Source organism: Lissotriton vulgaris, chromosome 3_1, assembly GCF_964263255.1.
Source record: "Lissotriton vulgaris chromosome 3_1, aLisVul1.2, whole genome shotgun sequence".
Classification (NCBI taxonomy): domain Eukaryota; kingdom Metazoa; phylum Chordata; class Amphibia; order Caudata; family Salamandridae; genus Lissotriton; species Lissotriton vulgaris.
In genome coordinates this window covers 1308255241-1308270571 of record NC_141689.1, presented here as the reverse complement: position 1 = coordinate 1308270571, position 15331 = coordinate 1308255241, and the positions used below count along the sequence as shown (strand labels likewise).

The following is a 15331-nucleotide window of genomic DNA, read 5'->3' as shown; positions in this document are numbered from 1 at the left end:
GTTGTTACTTAAGTGCTGTGTGACTCTTTCTCATTCTTATTACTGTTATTTGGTGGTGTCCACCATGGTGTGAAATTTTGGGGCAGTTATTGAGGGAATACTGATGCTGTCTGCAGTTTGCACAAGCTTCTGAATAGTGTGTTAGATTTATCTCAACTTTAGTTGCATTAAAGTGCTAATAATGAGATGCAGAGTAGGCTCTCCCATGCAAAAACACGGGAGGTGCACCTTTGCGATTTATTCTAAATATTAAAATCCTGTATTGAATTGCAATGTGGTAGTGGGTGCATTTACGGTATACACACAAAATCAATGAAGAAATCTCATTGTAATAATATTCCTTGGGAATAGTGGGTCAGGTCCTGGATCTTGACGGGATACACTGACCAGTTCATTTATTTTTCTGTACACAAAAAAAGCACATCACAACTTTAACAACGCAAGGCAAAAACTGCGATGCGAAACAAAATCCGGCAATAAGCCACATTAGCACCAGGGATTTTACACCTGCTTTCTGCTGGGATTAAGCTGGATGACTACCTGCAGCATGAAAGGTAACACAGCCAAGAGCCACACAGGAACACCCACAGGTGCCTTAAAGTCAACGAGCATGATACACGGATACCCATGAGGGCCACAACACTCATTGCAACAACACCGAACCGCCAACGCCCCCGAACCTTCATCTGAGCAAGTGTGTCTGTGTGGTCATTGTGTTAGCATGATGGGCTCGGGCCCTACAACATAACAGTGTGCTGTCTTCAGCACACTGTTACCATTTCACCTCAGCGATGGCAGTGAGCCTGGACATGTAGCTACGCACGCATCCATCTGCATGCACAAGCGGTATGTGCTGGTCGGACGTACACAGGTCAGCGCAGGGGTGTGCCTATATAGCAAGGGGAACGGGGTGTCTCGGACATGTCCATGTGCAGGAAGTGCGGTAAGTGTGTCTCTGTGTTCTGGTGTGGCCACCACAAGGGCCTCAGCAGTCGATGTTATAAAGTGGCATGCACCACCTCCAAAGGGGAATGTCACAGTGTGGTTGGAATGCCACAGGACATGCGCGTATAGGCATTACAATGGTGTGCCGTAGGAGAGCATGGGATATAACAGCACAGCACACAAAAGTGTGGGGGCTCATGGGAGGGAGGAACAGCTATTTGACAACGTAACACACAGTGAACCCTCCCTTGTGCCACGTGTTGGGCATCTCATCCATGATAACCAGGGTCACAGACATCCCACAACACCCACGACCAACCTGTATACACATCCTATATGAATGCAGTTGGAAAATTTACTGTAGGGATGAACGGTTGTTTGGCTGAGCTATCTTGGGCTACCACATCTGGTGCTCCGAGAAGGAACTTGCAAGTAACCAGCACTCCCTGACAGTTACGATAATATTTGCATCCGTCTCCCACACTACGCACCACCCAATTTGAGAATGAGTACACATCCCACACTCAAAAATCCTTTGTCATAGTTAGCGTGCATGAAATGGCCTTCACACGTACTCCCACCACACCCCTGCACTGCACCCATTGCACACAGACTCGGTTCATTGCACCAAGCTGTGCCATTTTATCCACAAGACTGGCACACGGCAAGCCAGTGCAGCTACAAGCAGAGCCACAGACGCAATGGCAAGGCATCCTGAACACATGGTCAACTCCATTCACATCCACCTATACCTTGCACATCTGCTGCATGTCCTGGGTGCACTGCCTTTGGCAGTGCTGGGAATCACTTACCTGTTGAGCTTATGCATTGTGGACGTCACTTGCGTTCAACCTGTGTTGCAATGTCACAAGTGCCTATCCGAGTGGTGCATGGGCGTTTTCCTCTCCAAAGTGTGGGTAGCTGACATGCATACCAATGGGTGTTTGTGCCTCCTCTTGGCCCACAACCAGAAGTGTCATGGTGATGCCCGTTTATGGCATGCATGGATGTTTGGCATGCATGTTGGGAACTGGATCTGGGATATTGCACGTGTTGTAGTATGCAGTGAGCAAATTGACCCATTTCCCGATTCTGCTTTGGTGCATATTGGGTTTCAGTGGTTGGAGTCAGCAAACTGTCCCGGTCAGCTGATGGATTAGGTTGACAACATGCCAAGTATTGTGGCCAACCATTACTCATTAGAGATAGAGGCTTACGCAGCTGCACTCACGTTCATGGACAAGTGACAAGGTACCTAGAACCATGACTCGATGTCCCACATTGCACGTGTTTTGCCGCAACATTGCACGTTGTGCATCTGGTCACATGTCCCAAGACGACAATGGACATGGCTACATTGCTGTCGACTCATGTCAGAGGCGCAGGCAACCAACACTACTTGACACTAACGTGTGTTTGTGATGGACTATCCTAAGGTGAACATGGATGTTTTCCTATGTTCCTTATTTAAGCATGCTGCTGCATTTGTCTGCATATTATGCCACTTCTCTTGGCAGTACTGACAAGCACTTTTTTTTAATAAAGTTGTAGGTAAGATGTCCCTTCATGTGAACTTTTGTTCACCCTTCTCCCTTTCAGACAGTGTGGTTTTTACTTCTGTGCTTGTTCAGTTGTGTGATGTTGCCGGGCTGTGTGACTTGTGCTCCTTGTTGGTGTGTTTCATTTTGGCCATGATTTGTCTGTAGTTGTGCCTTACTTAATTGTGCATGTGTGCCATTGTGCCCATCTCCCCATGTCCCCCCACTCCCTGCTTGTTCCTCTTCCTGGTGCTGTTGTGTCTGTAATTTTGTTGCTCCACACATAAATACATGGGAAGAAAAAATTAGAACAGTTCCCTCATTCTTTTAGATTGCAAACCTTGTCTCTATTAGTTATTTTCTGAATTTTTCATATAAACAGTTTTTTTAATATTCAAGGACACATAGAAGTCAGAAGAGCAACGTATTCTATCAACACACTTTCTAGAACATTCTACAACATGTGCAGGTTAAAAGTTCAATTTTTTAAAATCTAACAATATTTGTTTGCAACTACAGCTGCAGACAGTATCACACCAGCCAAGGTTCTGGCTAGCAATGAGCATGGCTAAATTTCTTTTAGCATGACACACAAATTGTTCTCCATGTAGTGCATAATGCCGTTCTCATTAATGATAGGTAATTTATTTATCATCTCAAAGTGTCACACTCTGTTTATAGTTACTTTAAAAGCCTTTAGAAAAAAATGTATCAGGTCACTGTTTTTTAAAATCCTGTGATGTTATTCTGCCTGTTAATACATTTCTGCCACACAGTCAGTGTTTATTTATGTTTGGCATGTGTGGGTAAACATAAAATTGACCTTGTGACTCTTCTAATCAAAATATTCACATCAAATAAATTCCAATGGCGCTAGGGGCCAGCAATCTCCTGCTACTTTGCCACCCAGTAATTTTAAACAATTGTTCGAATGGAGGGTAATTTACAATTTGTCTTTTTTGTTTTTCTTAATATAGCTACTCCTGCTGGTCCAGTCAGACCACCCACCAGGCAGGAGATAGAGGTCCATTTGCGGTGGCAGAGGCTGGAGCGAATCCAGCTGTAATACAGATGACTGGTGGCCCTGGAAGAGGAGCAGGAAATGAATTCACAACAGCTGGGCCCCAGTGCAGCCAGTCCCCCTGAGCCTCTCGGCCATCCTATCACTGGTTTCGCTACTAGTCAACTGCTGCAACCCCCACAACACTGACAACAGGTCATTGCTGCACCACATCCTGCAGTGGCTGGACACCATCGAGCGCCGGCTCACCACTATGGAGCGGAGCCTGGACCAGTTCCGGTCTGACATCCATAATGCCCTCTTCTAGCCCTTTTTTAATTTTTGGTTTTCGTGGGAGGGATTTGTTGGTTTTTGGGGCTGGGGTATGAAGGACTGGGCTATTCTAAGGCCCAGCGGTGCCAGGGTACAACACCTGAAACCTTCGTGGGTTACCTGTTCCGGCATACAAATCACAGAGACACGGGACACTTCCTTCGGCGTCAAAGATCGAGGTTTATTTACTGCAGAGAATACAGAGATCGCAAGAAGTACACCATGTGTAGGTTCTAGGAGACTGCTTCAAATTGCAACAGTGGATCACTCCTTTTATACATATTTTAGTCATAGCACAACATGGCGAACAAAAGGTTACAACTCAGTTCCCATAGTAAACTTCAAAAGGGTTGCTTTCATGTATTCAGGAGCCCGGACCATAATTACAGTAGCATCGCCGGTTCCCAACTGTAAAAGTACGTTATCCCATCATTTAGTACATTCCATTCTGGCTGTAAACGAGTTAAGAAAAGAGACAGAAACAGGTGCAAGGAAGACACAGATGGACAACAGATTGAAAAAGAGTGTAGGGGGCAATATCGGAAGCACGATTGCAGGATCAAAGGATTCGTGCCTAATGCATGCATGGCTGAAACAATAGACCGGCACGGCAAGATGAGCCTCGAGCAGAGCCATCTGCCTTTGCAGTGTCATCCCCCTTGTCATAAAGACACCCTCAAAGGAACACGTGTCTTCTGCAAGAGCTTGGGAATCCCAGGGTCACGAAGCGGACAGTGTCCATTCGCTGGCTACTTGAGGGCAAGAAACAAAATGGATGCCGTATCTAAAATGGAACCCGTGGGTTCAGATGGAGAAACCCACGAATAAGACGAACGGTTAAGGCCAGCGTAGCGAAAACGCGTACACCCACTAAACTCGTCATTTGCGGTTCATAGATACCAAACTCGTCCATATTCGAACGAGTCAAAAACACCATCATGACTGTCACGGAACCTCAGATGCTCCTTTTGCCCTCATGTAGGCAAGCAGTTGTCGATATCAGAATCGATCTCGATATTCATCAGATCATTCAGATGTTGCTGCAACATTATTCTATCCATCAATGCTTCCTTGGTAACAGATGGCCGTCTTATACACGTTGTAGCACAGAGGCCACATAAGGCAGGACCACACTGCACACAAAGACAACACGTGAACAGAAATGCTACAACAACCCCGATGATCATCAGAATCTTCCAACCCCACGTCGACATCAGGCCCCAAAACCATCCTAGTAGCGGCCAATCACCTACGTCCACGTGTATGGACTCGGAGATCTTATGCAACTTCGAGATGGCTTGATAGACAGTTGGAGCGTTATCAGGGATGAAAATGCAGCAACTCGAATGGATCACCTTGCACACACCACCTCTATCTGCAAGAACAATGTCTAAAACCATACGGTTTTGCAACGTCATAAGCCTATCCGCCTGAAGCTCTGCTGTCAGATTACCAAGAGCACTTGCAGTTATATTAGCAGTTGATTCGACCACACGAGTCAACTGTCTCAGGTTCCTACTATTAACCATAGGTCTCCAAAACGGCAGGAAACCCTTAAAGAAGTCTCGGGCTTCTTGCCCGCAGTGTCCTCTTTGCTAATAACGCCTCTCACAACTCTAGTCTTGTGATAGTCCGAGGCAACTGTGAAAGTCGGTGGCAACAAATTTGCAATATAACAGGTGCCCGAGAAGTCACGGGGCAACCATGTATATGCGCGACTGTAACATACAAAGTATGTACCCTTGGCAGTCAGGAAAACAGGGGAAGAGAGCATCGGTAAAACATACGTTTCAGTGCAAGCACTCTTCCTAAGTTGAGCTCGCGGATTTCGGCCAAGGCCTTGCAAGCAGAAATTACCGAGATGGGGTACGATCCAGATCGGAGATGAGCTCTTAAGCTGTCTATCACCCACTGAAATACTATACTCAGCCTCACTCAGGTCCCTGTATGCTCGCACCTCTTCCTCTGGGATAAGCGATGCATCAAAAATATCTCTATCTAAGTCAACAATCGCTCTTGCCAAAGGCTTGTGGTACGGGCCGGGCCAGAATCTGAAGAGAGTGGCTCTCGATGGGGGTAGGAATCAAGTGCGCTACGGAACATAGTCTGGAATGCTCGAGCTGACCCCTGGGAGCTGTAAGGAAGAACCAAATACGGAATACCCCTATCCATGGTATGTGGCATTAACCCACACACCCAACAATTGGTAGTATTCATCACCAACTGATGCTGATGAAGAAGCTGGACGAAGGAGTTGTTCATGAATTCCGCACGTCTAACCTGTTCGTGTTGGGGCAGAGGATGAAAGGAATGTGGAGAAACAGTAGGAATAGATTTCCGTTCAAAAGAAGAAGTAGGTGAAACAGAAGGCAATAACGACTGTATTCCGAAATACACTCCACCTACCAATAACATGAAAACAGTCAGAAACAGCAGGAATACCTGAAACAGAAAGCATTTTGTTCGTACAACCCTATGCAATTTCGATCTTTGAGCTGACATCCTCTCTACTTCCGACAACTTAGAGAAATCCATCCTCTAAAAACCGTCCATAACGTTCTTGACGCACTTCGTTCTGAGTAGCTATTATCAATTCCCAGGAGTTCCCAGGAATCGACAAAAGTAACCGACCTAGTGTCAGGAACCTGCTAAACAGAAGGAAGTACCCGCATGGCCCTACGGTCAACCCGGATGTAAGGTTTTCTTTAATCAAACATTCAATTTTAATGCAAATCTCCTAGCTGTGGAAAAACATACGTAGAAAAAGGCTCAAGAATTAATAGAGGATGCAATTGTTCATAATGTTCATGGCAACAGTAAGGTGGTAATATTAATTCAAAAAGGGATTTCCTTTATTAGTCTTTGTTATGAGAACGAAGAAAATATCTGCTTCTTCCAGGACGAGTCTGTTCTTCGAATAATTGTTCAGATTGTGAAACAGCGTCCAATCGATCAGATGACAGTTCAAGCCTCGAATTCTCCAATGCTGATGGTTCAACAGATGTATCTGGCTGCAATGAAGTGTCTCCTACAGGTTGAGCATCACTAAACGGCACAAAACTTGTTGGGGTCTCTGTTTCCGTTGCGGCAATCCCGGTCCTCACCCAAGAATCTGCTGGCAAAGGGATCGGAACTTTTTTGGTGTGGGTGGCATGCACCCAATTCTTTCTGCCTTTCAAACAAACTGCAGTCCTTGTAGCCAGCAGGACTTGGAATGGACCCACAAATCTCGGCTCCAAGTTGCGCTTTCTGCCAAAGTTGCGGGTGACGACCCAGTCACCCGGTTGGAGCCGATGTCCAGGACCCTCAGTCTGTGCCGGTAGAGCTTCAAAGACCTGTTGATGAATTAACCTCAGTTTAGCAGTCAGATCATGAAGATAATCAATTAACATTGGATACTCAGGACCACTGTTCCCAGCAAGGCGCGCGCCCGCGCGCGCGCGCACTTGCAAACCCCTGAGCGCGCATTCCCATTTGTGGAGCGCGCACATCCCGCGAGAGTATTCGCGCCGCCGCTTTTAAAAAGCGCGCGGCGCGAAAATCGGGCATTTCGTGATTGCGGAGGCGGCGGTGAAAGGTATCACGCGGGTGTCGGGAGCGGAGGTAAGTGCTATGTGCCCCCTTGACTTCTTTTGTTTCTGGCGAGTTATTTCACAATGCGAGGCTGCGGGGGAGACTGTGTGGAAACACAGTTAAGTGTCCATGTTAATCGCAGCCCTTTCACGAGCTGCGATTACCATGGATATTTAAACAAAGCACTTAATGTCCCCCGCAGCCTCGCGTTACTAACAAAACAATCCAGCAAGTTTACGGACATTTGTAAACTTGCTGGATTGTTTTGTTAGTAACGCGAGGCTGCGGGGGGACATTAAGTGTTTTGTTTAAATATCCATGGTAATCGCAGCTCGTGAAAGGGCTGCGATTAACATGGACACTTAACTGCGTTTCCACACAGCCTCCCCCGCAGCCTCGCATCAGTGGCGGACGGTGACACAGGCATAGATGCAAGACTGCATGGTTGGTTAACATCTTGCTGCAGAGAATGGCGCGCAGCCCGTGGGTTTCAAATCTCGGTGGGCTCCATTCAGCACTCCGCTCTTGCCGGGGTCGGTATAACTAGACCACGAAATTGAAAATAAAGTACACCAGTTCTACGAAGCAGCAAAACAATGGCAGTAAACAAAACAACCAAAGCCAGTAGATCTCACGTTTGCCAATAAATTGATGGTTCAAAGTATTTGCTTTGTAGATTTGTGTTCGAAGCATTGATAACGCCAGTACCGGTGTCTGACCACTGCTTATTTTATTATATAACTAATTGCAAGATGGCTACGATACAATATAAAGTCCATCATGGAGTCCTATTTTTTTATACTTCCAATATTGCAAAAAAGGCACATTTCTCTATCAGATCCCAGTTCTCATCAGGATGTGGAAGGGAAAGAAATGTACACAATGATGTCGCAGCAAAGAAGTATTAAAGAAGAATTGCACGTAGGGAAAGAACACCTCATGCACATAAAATACTTCACTTGGCTCAGCTTCCTGTGATTCTGAGCAAATCACTTAATCTCCCCGAACCTAGCAGAAACAAATGTGCCCTGGTGTAACTTAACTGGGGCTCATGTCAAGTACTCCAATACCATCGGGTCGATTTTGCGCTATAACAATCTGCAACAAAATAATATTTGAATCTAGCTGTTACTTGACCTTGAAAGCCTTGACTTCTTACTCGCAGGGGTGGGATGTGTGTGCGTTGTTTTGTGTATAAAGATTATCCAAAAGCCTAAACTAAACCCAGGATTTCAATGCGCACACATTCATTAACAGCACGCAGACCGGCACACTCAGCACTTTTCATATCGGAGGGCGCAGCCAACACCTCGGGCCCTTTCGATATTTAACAAAAGCAGAGGAGGGCCATTGGAAATCTGTGATTTTTGCGGCAACACCGTTTTCCACATAAGTGTTGTACTACTGCATTTACCAAATAATCAGTATACTGAGGTATCATCTCAAAAATATGTTTCTGGGTCAAAAGTTACGAGAAATGCAGCGTTTTCATGCGCTGTGGCCGGCCCTTCTCAAAGATTGACTGCCTGGTCTTCTTTCAGTTATTCATTGTTCTTTTGGGGGTCAAACTCAGGTTCTAATGAGTCAAAACCTTTACCCAGAAAGCCCACTGACTGTGCAATAATGACCTAATAATGAAGTAATACTGTCACAAGATGTGCAGCATTAGACTACATAATTGCCTTTCCTTGCCACATAAATTAGTCAACTCTGCTCTGCTGCATAATTTGGTCATGTGGGACACAATGTCATTGGTCGTGCTATAATATTATAATGCTAGACAGTTGGCTGCCACAAGACGTTTTTACATACATTGGGTACATGTATGAGATTTAGAAGTGTTCCACTTCCTACTCAATGTCACCACTTTATTGTGATCACAATGTGTAAAATAGAAGCATTACGCTTGTAATCTGCACTGACCACTCACAACTGCTTCAAAAACAGCATCTTCTAAAACATCCCTACATGGAAAAAGCTGGGGTTGTCTTATTCACCAGAATTTACAGTGCGATATTTCGCTCTTTCTCTCTCGCTCTTTCTCTCTCGCTCTTTCTCTCTCGCTCTTTCTCTCTCTCGCTCTTTCTCTCTCGCTCTTTCTCTCTCTCGCTCTTTCTCTCTCTCGCTCTTTCTCTCTCTCGCTCTTTCTCTCTCTCTCTTTCTCTCTCTCTCTCTCGCTCTCTCTCTCTCGCTCTCTCTCTCTCGCTCTCTCTCTCTCGCTCTCTCTCTCTCTGGCTCTTTCTCTCTCTGGCTCTTTCTCTCTCTGGCTCTTTCTCTCTCTGGCTCTTTCTCTCTCTGGCTCTTTCTCTCTCTGGCTCTTTCTCTCTCTCTGGCTCTTTCTCGCTCTCGCTCTTTCTCGCTCTCGCTCTTTCTCTCTCTCGCTCTTTCTCTCTCTCGCTCTTTCTCTCTCTTGCTCTTTCTCTCTCTTGCTCTTTCTCTCTCTTGCTCTTTCTCTCTCTTGCTCTTTCTCTCTCTTGCTCTTTCTCTCTCTTGCTCTTTCTCTCTCTCTCTCTCTCTCTCGCTCTCTCTCTCTCGCTCTTTCTCTCTCTGGCTCTTTCTCTCTCTCTGGCTCTTTCTCTCTCTGGCTCTTTCTCGCTCTCGCTCTTTCTCTCTCTCGCTCTTTCTCTCTCTCGCTCTTTCTCTCTCGCTCTTTCTCTCTTGCTCTTTCTCTCTCTTGCTCTTTCTCTCTCTTGCTCTTTCTCTCTCTTGCTCTTTCTCTCTCTTGCTCTTTCTCTCGCTCTTTCTCTCTCTTGCTCTTTCTCTCTCTTGCTCTTTCTCTCTCTTGCTCTTTCTCTCTCTTGCTCTTTCTCTCTCTCTCGCTCTCTCTCTCTCGCTCTTTCTCTCTCTGGCTCTTTCTCTCTCTGGCTCTTTCTCTCTCTGGCTCTTTCTCTCTCTGGCTCTTTCTCTCTCTGGCTCTTTCTCTCTCTGGCTCTTTCTCTCTCTGGCTCTTTCTCTCTCTGGCTCTTTCTCTCTCTGGCTCTTTCTCTCTCTCTGGCTCTTTCTCTCTCTCTGGCTCTTTCTCGCTCTTGCTCTTTCTCGCTCTTGCTCTTTCTCTCTCTCTCGCGCTCGCTCTTTCTCTCTCGCGCTCGCTCTTTCTCTCTCGCGCTCGCTCTTTCTCTCTCGCTCTTTCTCTCTCGCTCTTTCTCTCTCGCTCTTTCTCTCTCGCTCTTTCTCTCTCGCTCTTTCTCTCTCGCTCTTTCTCTCTCGCTCTTTCTCTCTCGCTCTTTCTCTCTCGCTCTTTCTCTCTCGCTCTTTCTCTCTCGCTCTCTCTCATGAACAAATAGGCACTTACATATTTGCTAATGCAAAAATGGAATTCACAAAAAAGTCCTAGAAACTTGTAACTATCATAGGTTTCCAAGCCTATTTCTGTAAACTCGTCAATTCCTCCTAAATCTGAACTCATTCTGGGTTATAGACTTGCAGCTTCAATTTTGTTTTAGATATGGGGACAGTGGTGTTTTTTGTTTTTTTGGCTGGGGGGCGGGGGACTGGTGGTTATTGTGGGGATTATGACGCTTGTGGCACTGTGGGAGCGGGGCAGACTGGCCTTTTGTTAAAATATTGCTGACAATCAGAGCCCCCTCACGGGCTCCGATTAACAGCAATACTTAAACGCAATGCCACAGTCTGCCCCGCGCTTTCCTAACAAAAGCGTAGGCAGTTTGCAAACACAGCGTGTGCTAAAGTACACGCTGTGTTTGGAAACTGGCTACGCTTTTGTTAGGAAAGCGCAGGGCAGACTGGCATTCTGTTTAAGTATTGCTGTTAATCGGAGCCCGTGAGGGGGCTCTGATTGTCAGCAATATTTAAACAAAAGCTTCAGGTGGGATCTTTTGATGGATTGTGTGCTTCTCAGCCATCCTGTGGGTTACCTTGTTCACCCACCTCAACCATTTGCAATTTGTATTTTGTGTTACACCTTCTGTGATGCCACTTTCCCCTGGGAATTCAGATTTATAGACCAGTTTAAGATAATGGATGCTAATAATGGAACACATGGGCATACCCCTGTTTGTCCTAGGCTGGAATCCCAGGTAATTATTTGGTCATTTTTCGTCTTGGGCCTCTTGACTGGTCCCATGCACAGTTTGTAATTCTTCGGGCGTTTGCTGACTTACTTGTCTTCACTTGTAGGTTTCCAGTCTGTACGGTATTTGGATTACAGGTATCAGGTGCGAGTACCACAAAGACAAGGTAATTCTGTTTACGTTCCTCGTTGGGTTGGGGGTTGCTGGGTAAATAGATTCACAATCTGCACCCTTTTTTCTTTTGCAGGTTCGTGAGACCGTACTACAAAGACAATTGCACAGGCAGACGTGGGTGCAGACAGAAGAGGTAATTGTTGGGTTGAGTTAAACTGTGGTGCATCTTGAACATTGTAGTACCATATATACTTACCCATGTTTTCTTCTGTTGCAGGTTTCTCAGCCAGAACCCCAAACATTTAAAGAGGCGCACGTGAGTGCAAGCAGAAGAGGTAATTGTTGGGTTGAGTTAAACTGTGGTGCATCTTGAACATTGTGGTACCATATATACTTTACCCATGTTTTCTTCTGTTGCAGGTTTCACAGCCAGAACCCCAAACAATAAAAGAGGCGCACGTGAGTGCAAGCAGAAGAGGTAATTGTTGGGTTGAGTTAAACTGTGGTGCATCTTGAACATTGTGGTACCATATATACTTTACCCATGTTTTCTTCTGTTGCAGGTTTCACAGCCAGAACCCCAAACAATAAAAGAGGCGCACGTGAGTGCAAGCAGAAGAGGTAATTGTTGGGTTGAGTTAAACTGTGGTGCATCTTGAACATTGTGGTACCATATATACTTTACCCATGTTTTCTTCTGTTGCAGGTTTCACAGCCAGAACCCCAAACAATAAAAGAGGCGCACGTGAGTGCAAGCAGAAGAGGTAATTGTTGGGTTGAGTTAAACTGTGGTGCATCTTGAACATTGTGGTACCATATTACTTTACCCATGTTTTCTTCTGTTGCAGGTTTCACAGCCAGAACCCCAAACATTTAAAGAGGCGCACGTGAGTGCAAGCAGAAGAGGTAATTGTTGGGTTGAGTTAAACTGTGGTGCATCTTGAACATTGTGGTACCATATATACTTACCCATGTTTTCTTCTGTTGCAGGTTTCACAGCCAGAACCCCAAACATTTAAAGAGGCGCACGTGAGTGCAAGCAGAAGAGGTAATTGTTGGGTTGAGTTAAACTGTGGTGCATCTTGAACATTGTGGTACCATATATACTTACCCATGTTTTCTTCTGTTGCAGGTTTCACAGCCAGAACCCCAAACATTTAAAGAGGCGCACGTGAGTGCAAGCAGAAGAGGTAATTGTTGGGTTGAGTTAAACTGTGGTGCATCTTGAACATTGTAGTACCATATATACTTACCCATGTTTTCTTCTGTTGCAGGTTTCACAGCCAGAACCCCAAACATTTAAAGAGGCGCACGTGAGTGCAAGCAGAAGAGGTAATTGTTGGGTTGAGTTAAACTGTGGTGCATCTTCAACATTGTAGTATAACAGTTTGCATTCGTGAGCTAGGCGTCAACATAAGCCATGTTTCCTTATTTTGCAGGCTTTGTGGGACAGCAAGCTCAAACCGGCGGGTACGGAAATGTTCAAGCGCAAAGCTGTAACTTCGGGAGAGTGCAGTGCTTCACCACAAAGGAAGAAATGTTGCCTTGTATTCAAGGAAGAGTGGATGAAGGAAATTGTGGAGGCTGAGACACAGAAGTCACGAAGCAAGGTCCGCATGCAACTCGGGGAACTATTTCAATACAGTCCAGATGTGGGCTTGATTTGCAGAGCATGTGCCGAAGCCAAGATTGCTGGGGACTTTTCCACAGGGAAGAAATGGAGTGATGGCTGGAAACTGGACTACATGAAACGCCATCTACTTAGCAAAGTACATGAGTCTGCCTTGGTGATATTGAGAAGCAGAAGTGCTGCTGCCAGGTTTGGTTTTGGAGTACGGGCAATGCTGACAGAAACTGCCACTGACAAAGCAAATAGAATGGAAGTAGTTGAACGCCAAAGATCTATGCCTGAGGAGATAAAGATTCTCATCAACAACGTGTTGCTGGCAATCAAGATGAACACTTCAATGTTATCTGTACAAGACATCCATGACCACTTAGCTTTGTATGTGAAGATACCAGACAGCTGGAGGAGCAAGAACTATGCTTTTGAGTTCCTTGAGGCCATCAATAGTGTGATACGCTGTGAAGCTATGACAGAACTTCGGCAAGCTTTGTATCACACCTTGATAATTGATGAGAGCACAGATATTTCTGTTACAAAAATGCTCATCCTGTACTTCAAGTTCCGACCTGTAACATCAACTGAGCACAAAACGCAGTTTGGGGGCATAGTGAAGCTGACTAGCTGTAATGCTGAGGCTATCACTACTGCCGTGAAAGAATTCTACACTGCCAATGAACTGGACCTCATGAAAATGGTCATGTTCACATCTGATGGTGCATCTGTGATGCTGGGGAAGAATAATGGTGTTGCTACTCGCCTTAAACAATCCATTCCTCATCTAGTTGAGCAGCATTGTGTCGCACATCGAGAAGATTTGGGAATTGATGATGCCTGGAAGAGGGTTCCAATGATTAAAGAGATGGAGACATTATTGAGGACTGTCTACACTGTGTTCTCCAGATCTCCTGCAAGGAAGTCCAAGCTGGATGAAATTGCATCGGTCACTGAATGTGAAGTTGTCTCTTTTCGACCACTGAATGAAGTCCGGTGGCTTTCAAGGCATTTTGCTGTTGGTGCACTAATTCGTAATTACGAGACTGTTCTTAAGTACTTTGAGCATGAGAAAGTTGAGGAGAATGATCCAATTGCTAAATATTGTTATAAAAAACTATCGGACTCCAACTACCATATTTCCCTTGCAGTACTTAATGACATTCTGGGTGAATTTGCATCTTTGTGCAAACTATTCCAAAAAAGTTCTTTAACTACTGTTGAAGCCGTACAGTATGCAAGAGCAAAGATTGGCCAAATTAAGCAACAGTATTTGGGGAACACTGTATTTTGGAGCAGCAATGTAAGAGAGCTGATGGTGTTGTACAAGGAAAGGCAAGAGTTTGACAGTGGGCCTATTTTGTCTTTTGTTTCCCTTCTTTGTGAGCACATGCAAAAAAGGTTCCCTGAAGGTGAGCTAAAAGAATGGGCAAGTTTTGAGATCCAGGCAATAGCCACACAATCGCATTTTGATTTTGGGACTGAGAATATTGAAAGACTTGTTGAAAAGTATAAAAATGTCTTGGCCCTGGGTGATTGTGAAACACCAGAAGATGTTGTTCGACAGTACAGAGACTATAAATATGTGGTGGCAGAACATGTTAAGGGGGGGTTATTTACCACCTTTCAAGACATGGTGACTTTCACTGTACGCAATGCTGCTCAGTATAGTGTGGTGTCTCAGCTTGTTGATGTCTGTGCAACATTTCAAGCATCTAGTGCAGACTGTGAACGAGGATTCAGCCTCATGAATACTATCAAGAGCAAATTGAGGAATAGACTAGAGCAGAAGCATTTGGACATGCTGATGAGGACAAAGGCCTACCTCCTGAATGGGAAAGTTGACCTAGACCGAGTTTATCAGCACTGGAAAAATGGCAAGGATCGCCGTGAGAAGCAACCCTGTCACCCATCTAGTGATGCCACTTGACTTGTCTGAACAGCCCTCTCCCTTACTGTGTATATAAGATATTGTATAGGCTTGCAACATTTCCCCACCCAATGAACTGTGCTCTAGTTAAGTATATTTATTAAAATCTTATGATGGTACCACCATTGAAGTCTTGTGCTTTTCTAAACTTGAAGTGTACTTGCCAGTGTAACCAATTCATGTCATGGTGTGCATATCCAATTTGCAAACTGCCCTTAAGACCCTTATTGTGGTGCTGTATGTGTGAAA

The 15331-nt window shown here is 45.2% G+C and overlaps 1 protein-coding gene across 1 annotated transcript; it reads left to right on the top strand.

Moving 5' to 3' along the window:
* Positions 1 to 13012: 13012 nt before the first annotated feature.
* Positions 13013 to 15082, top strand: LOC147727806 (zinc finger protein 862-like). The gene has a single exon (XM_086963182.1). The coding sequence runs from the start codon at positions 13013 to 13015 to the stop codon at positions 15080 to 15082; it is 2070 nt and encodes a 689-aa protein (XP_086819308.1).
* The last annotated feature ends 249 nt before the right edge of the window (positions 15083 to 15331 follow it).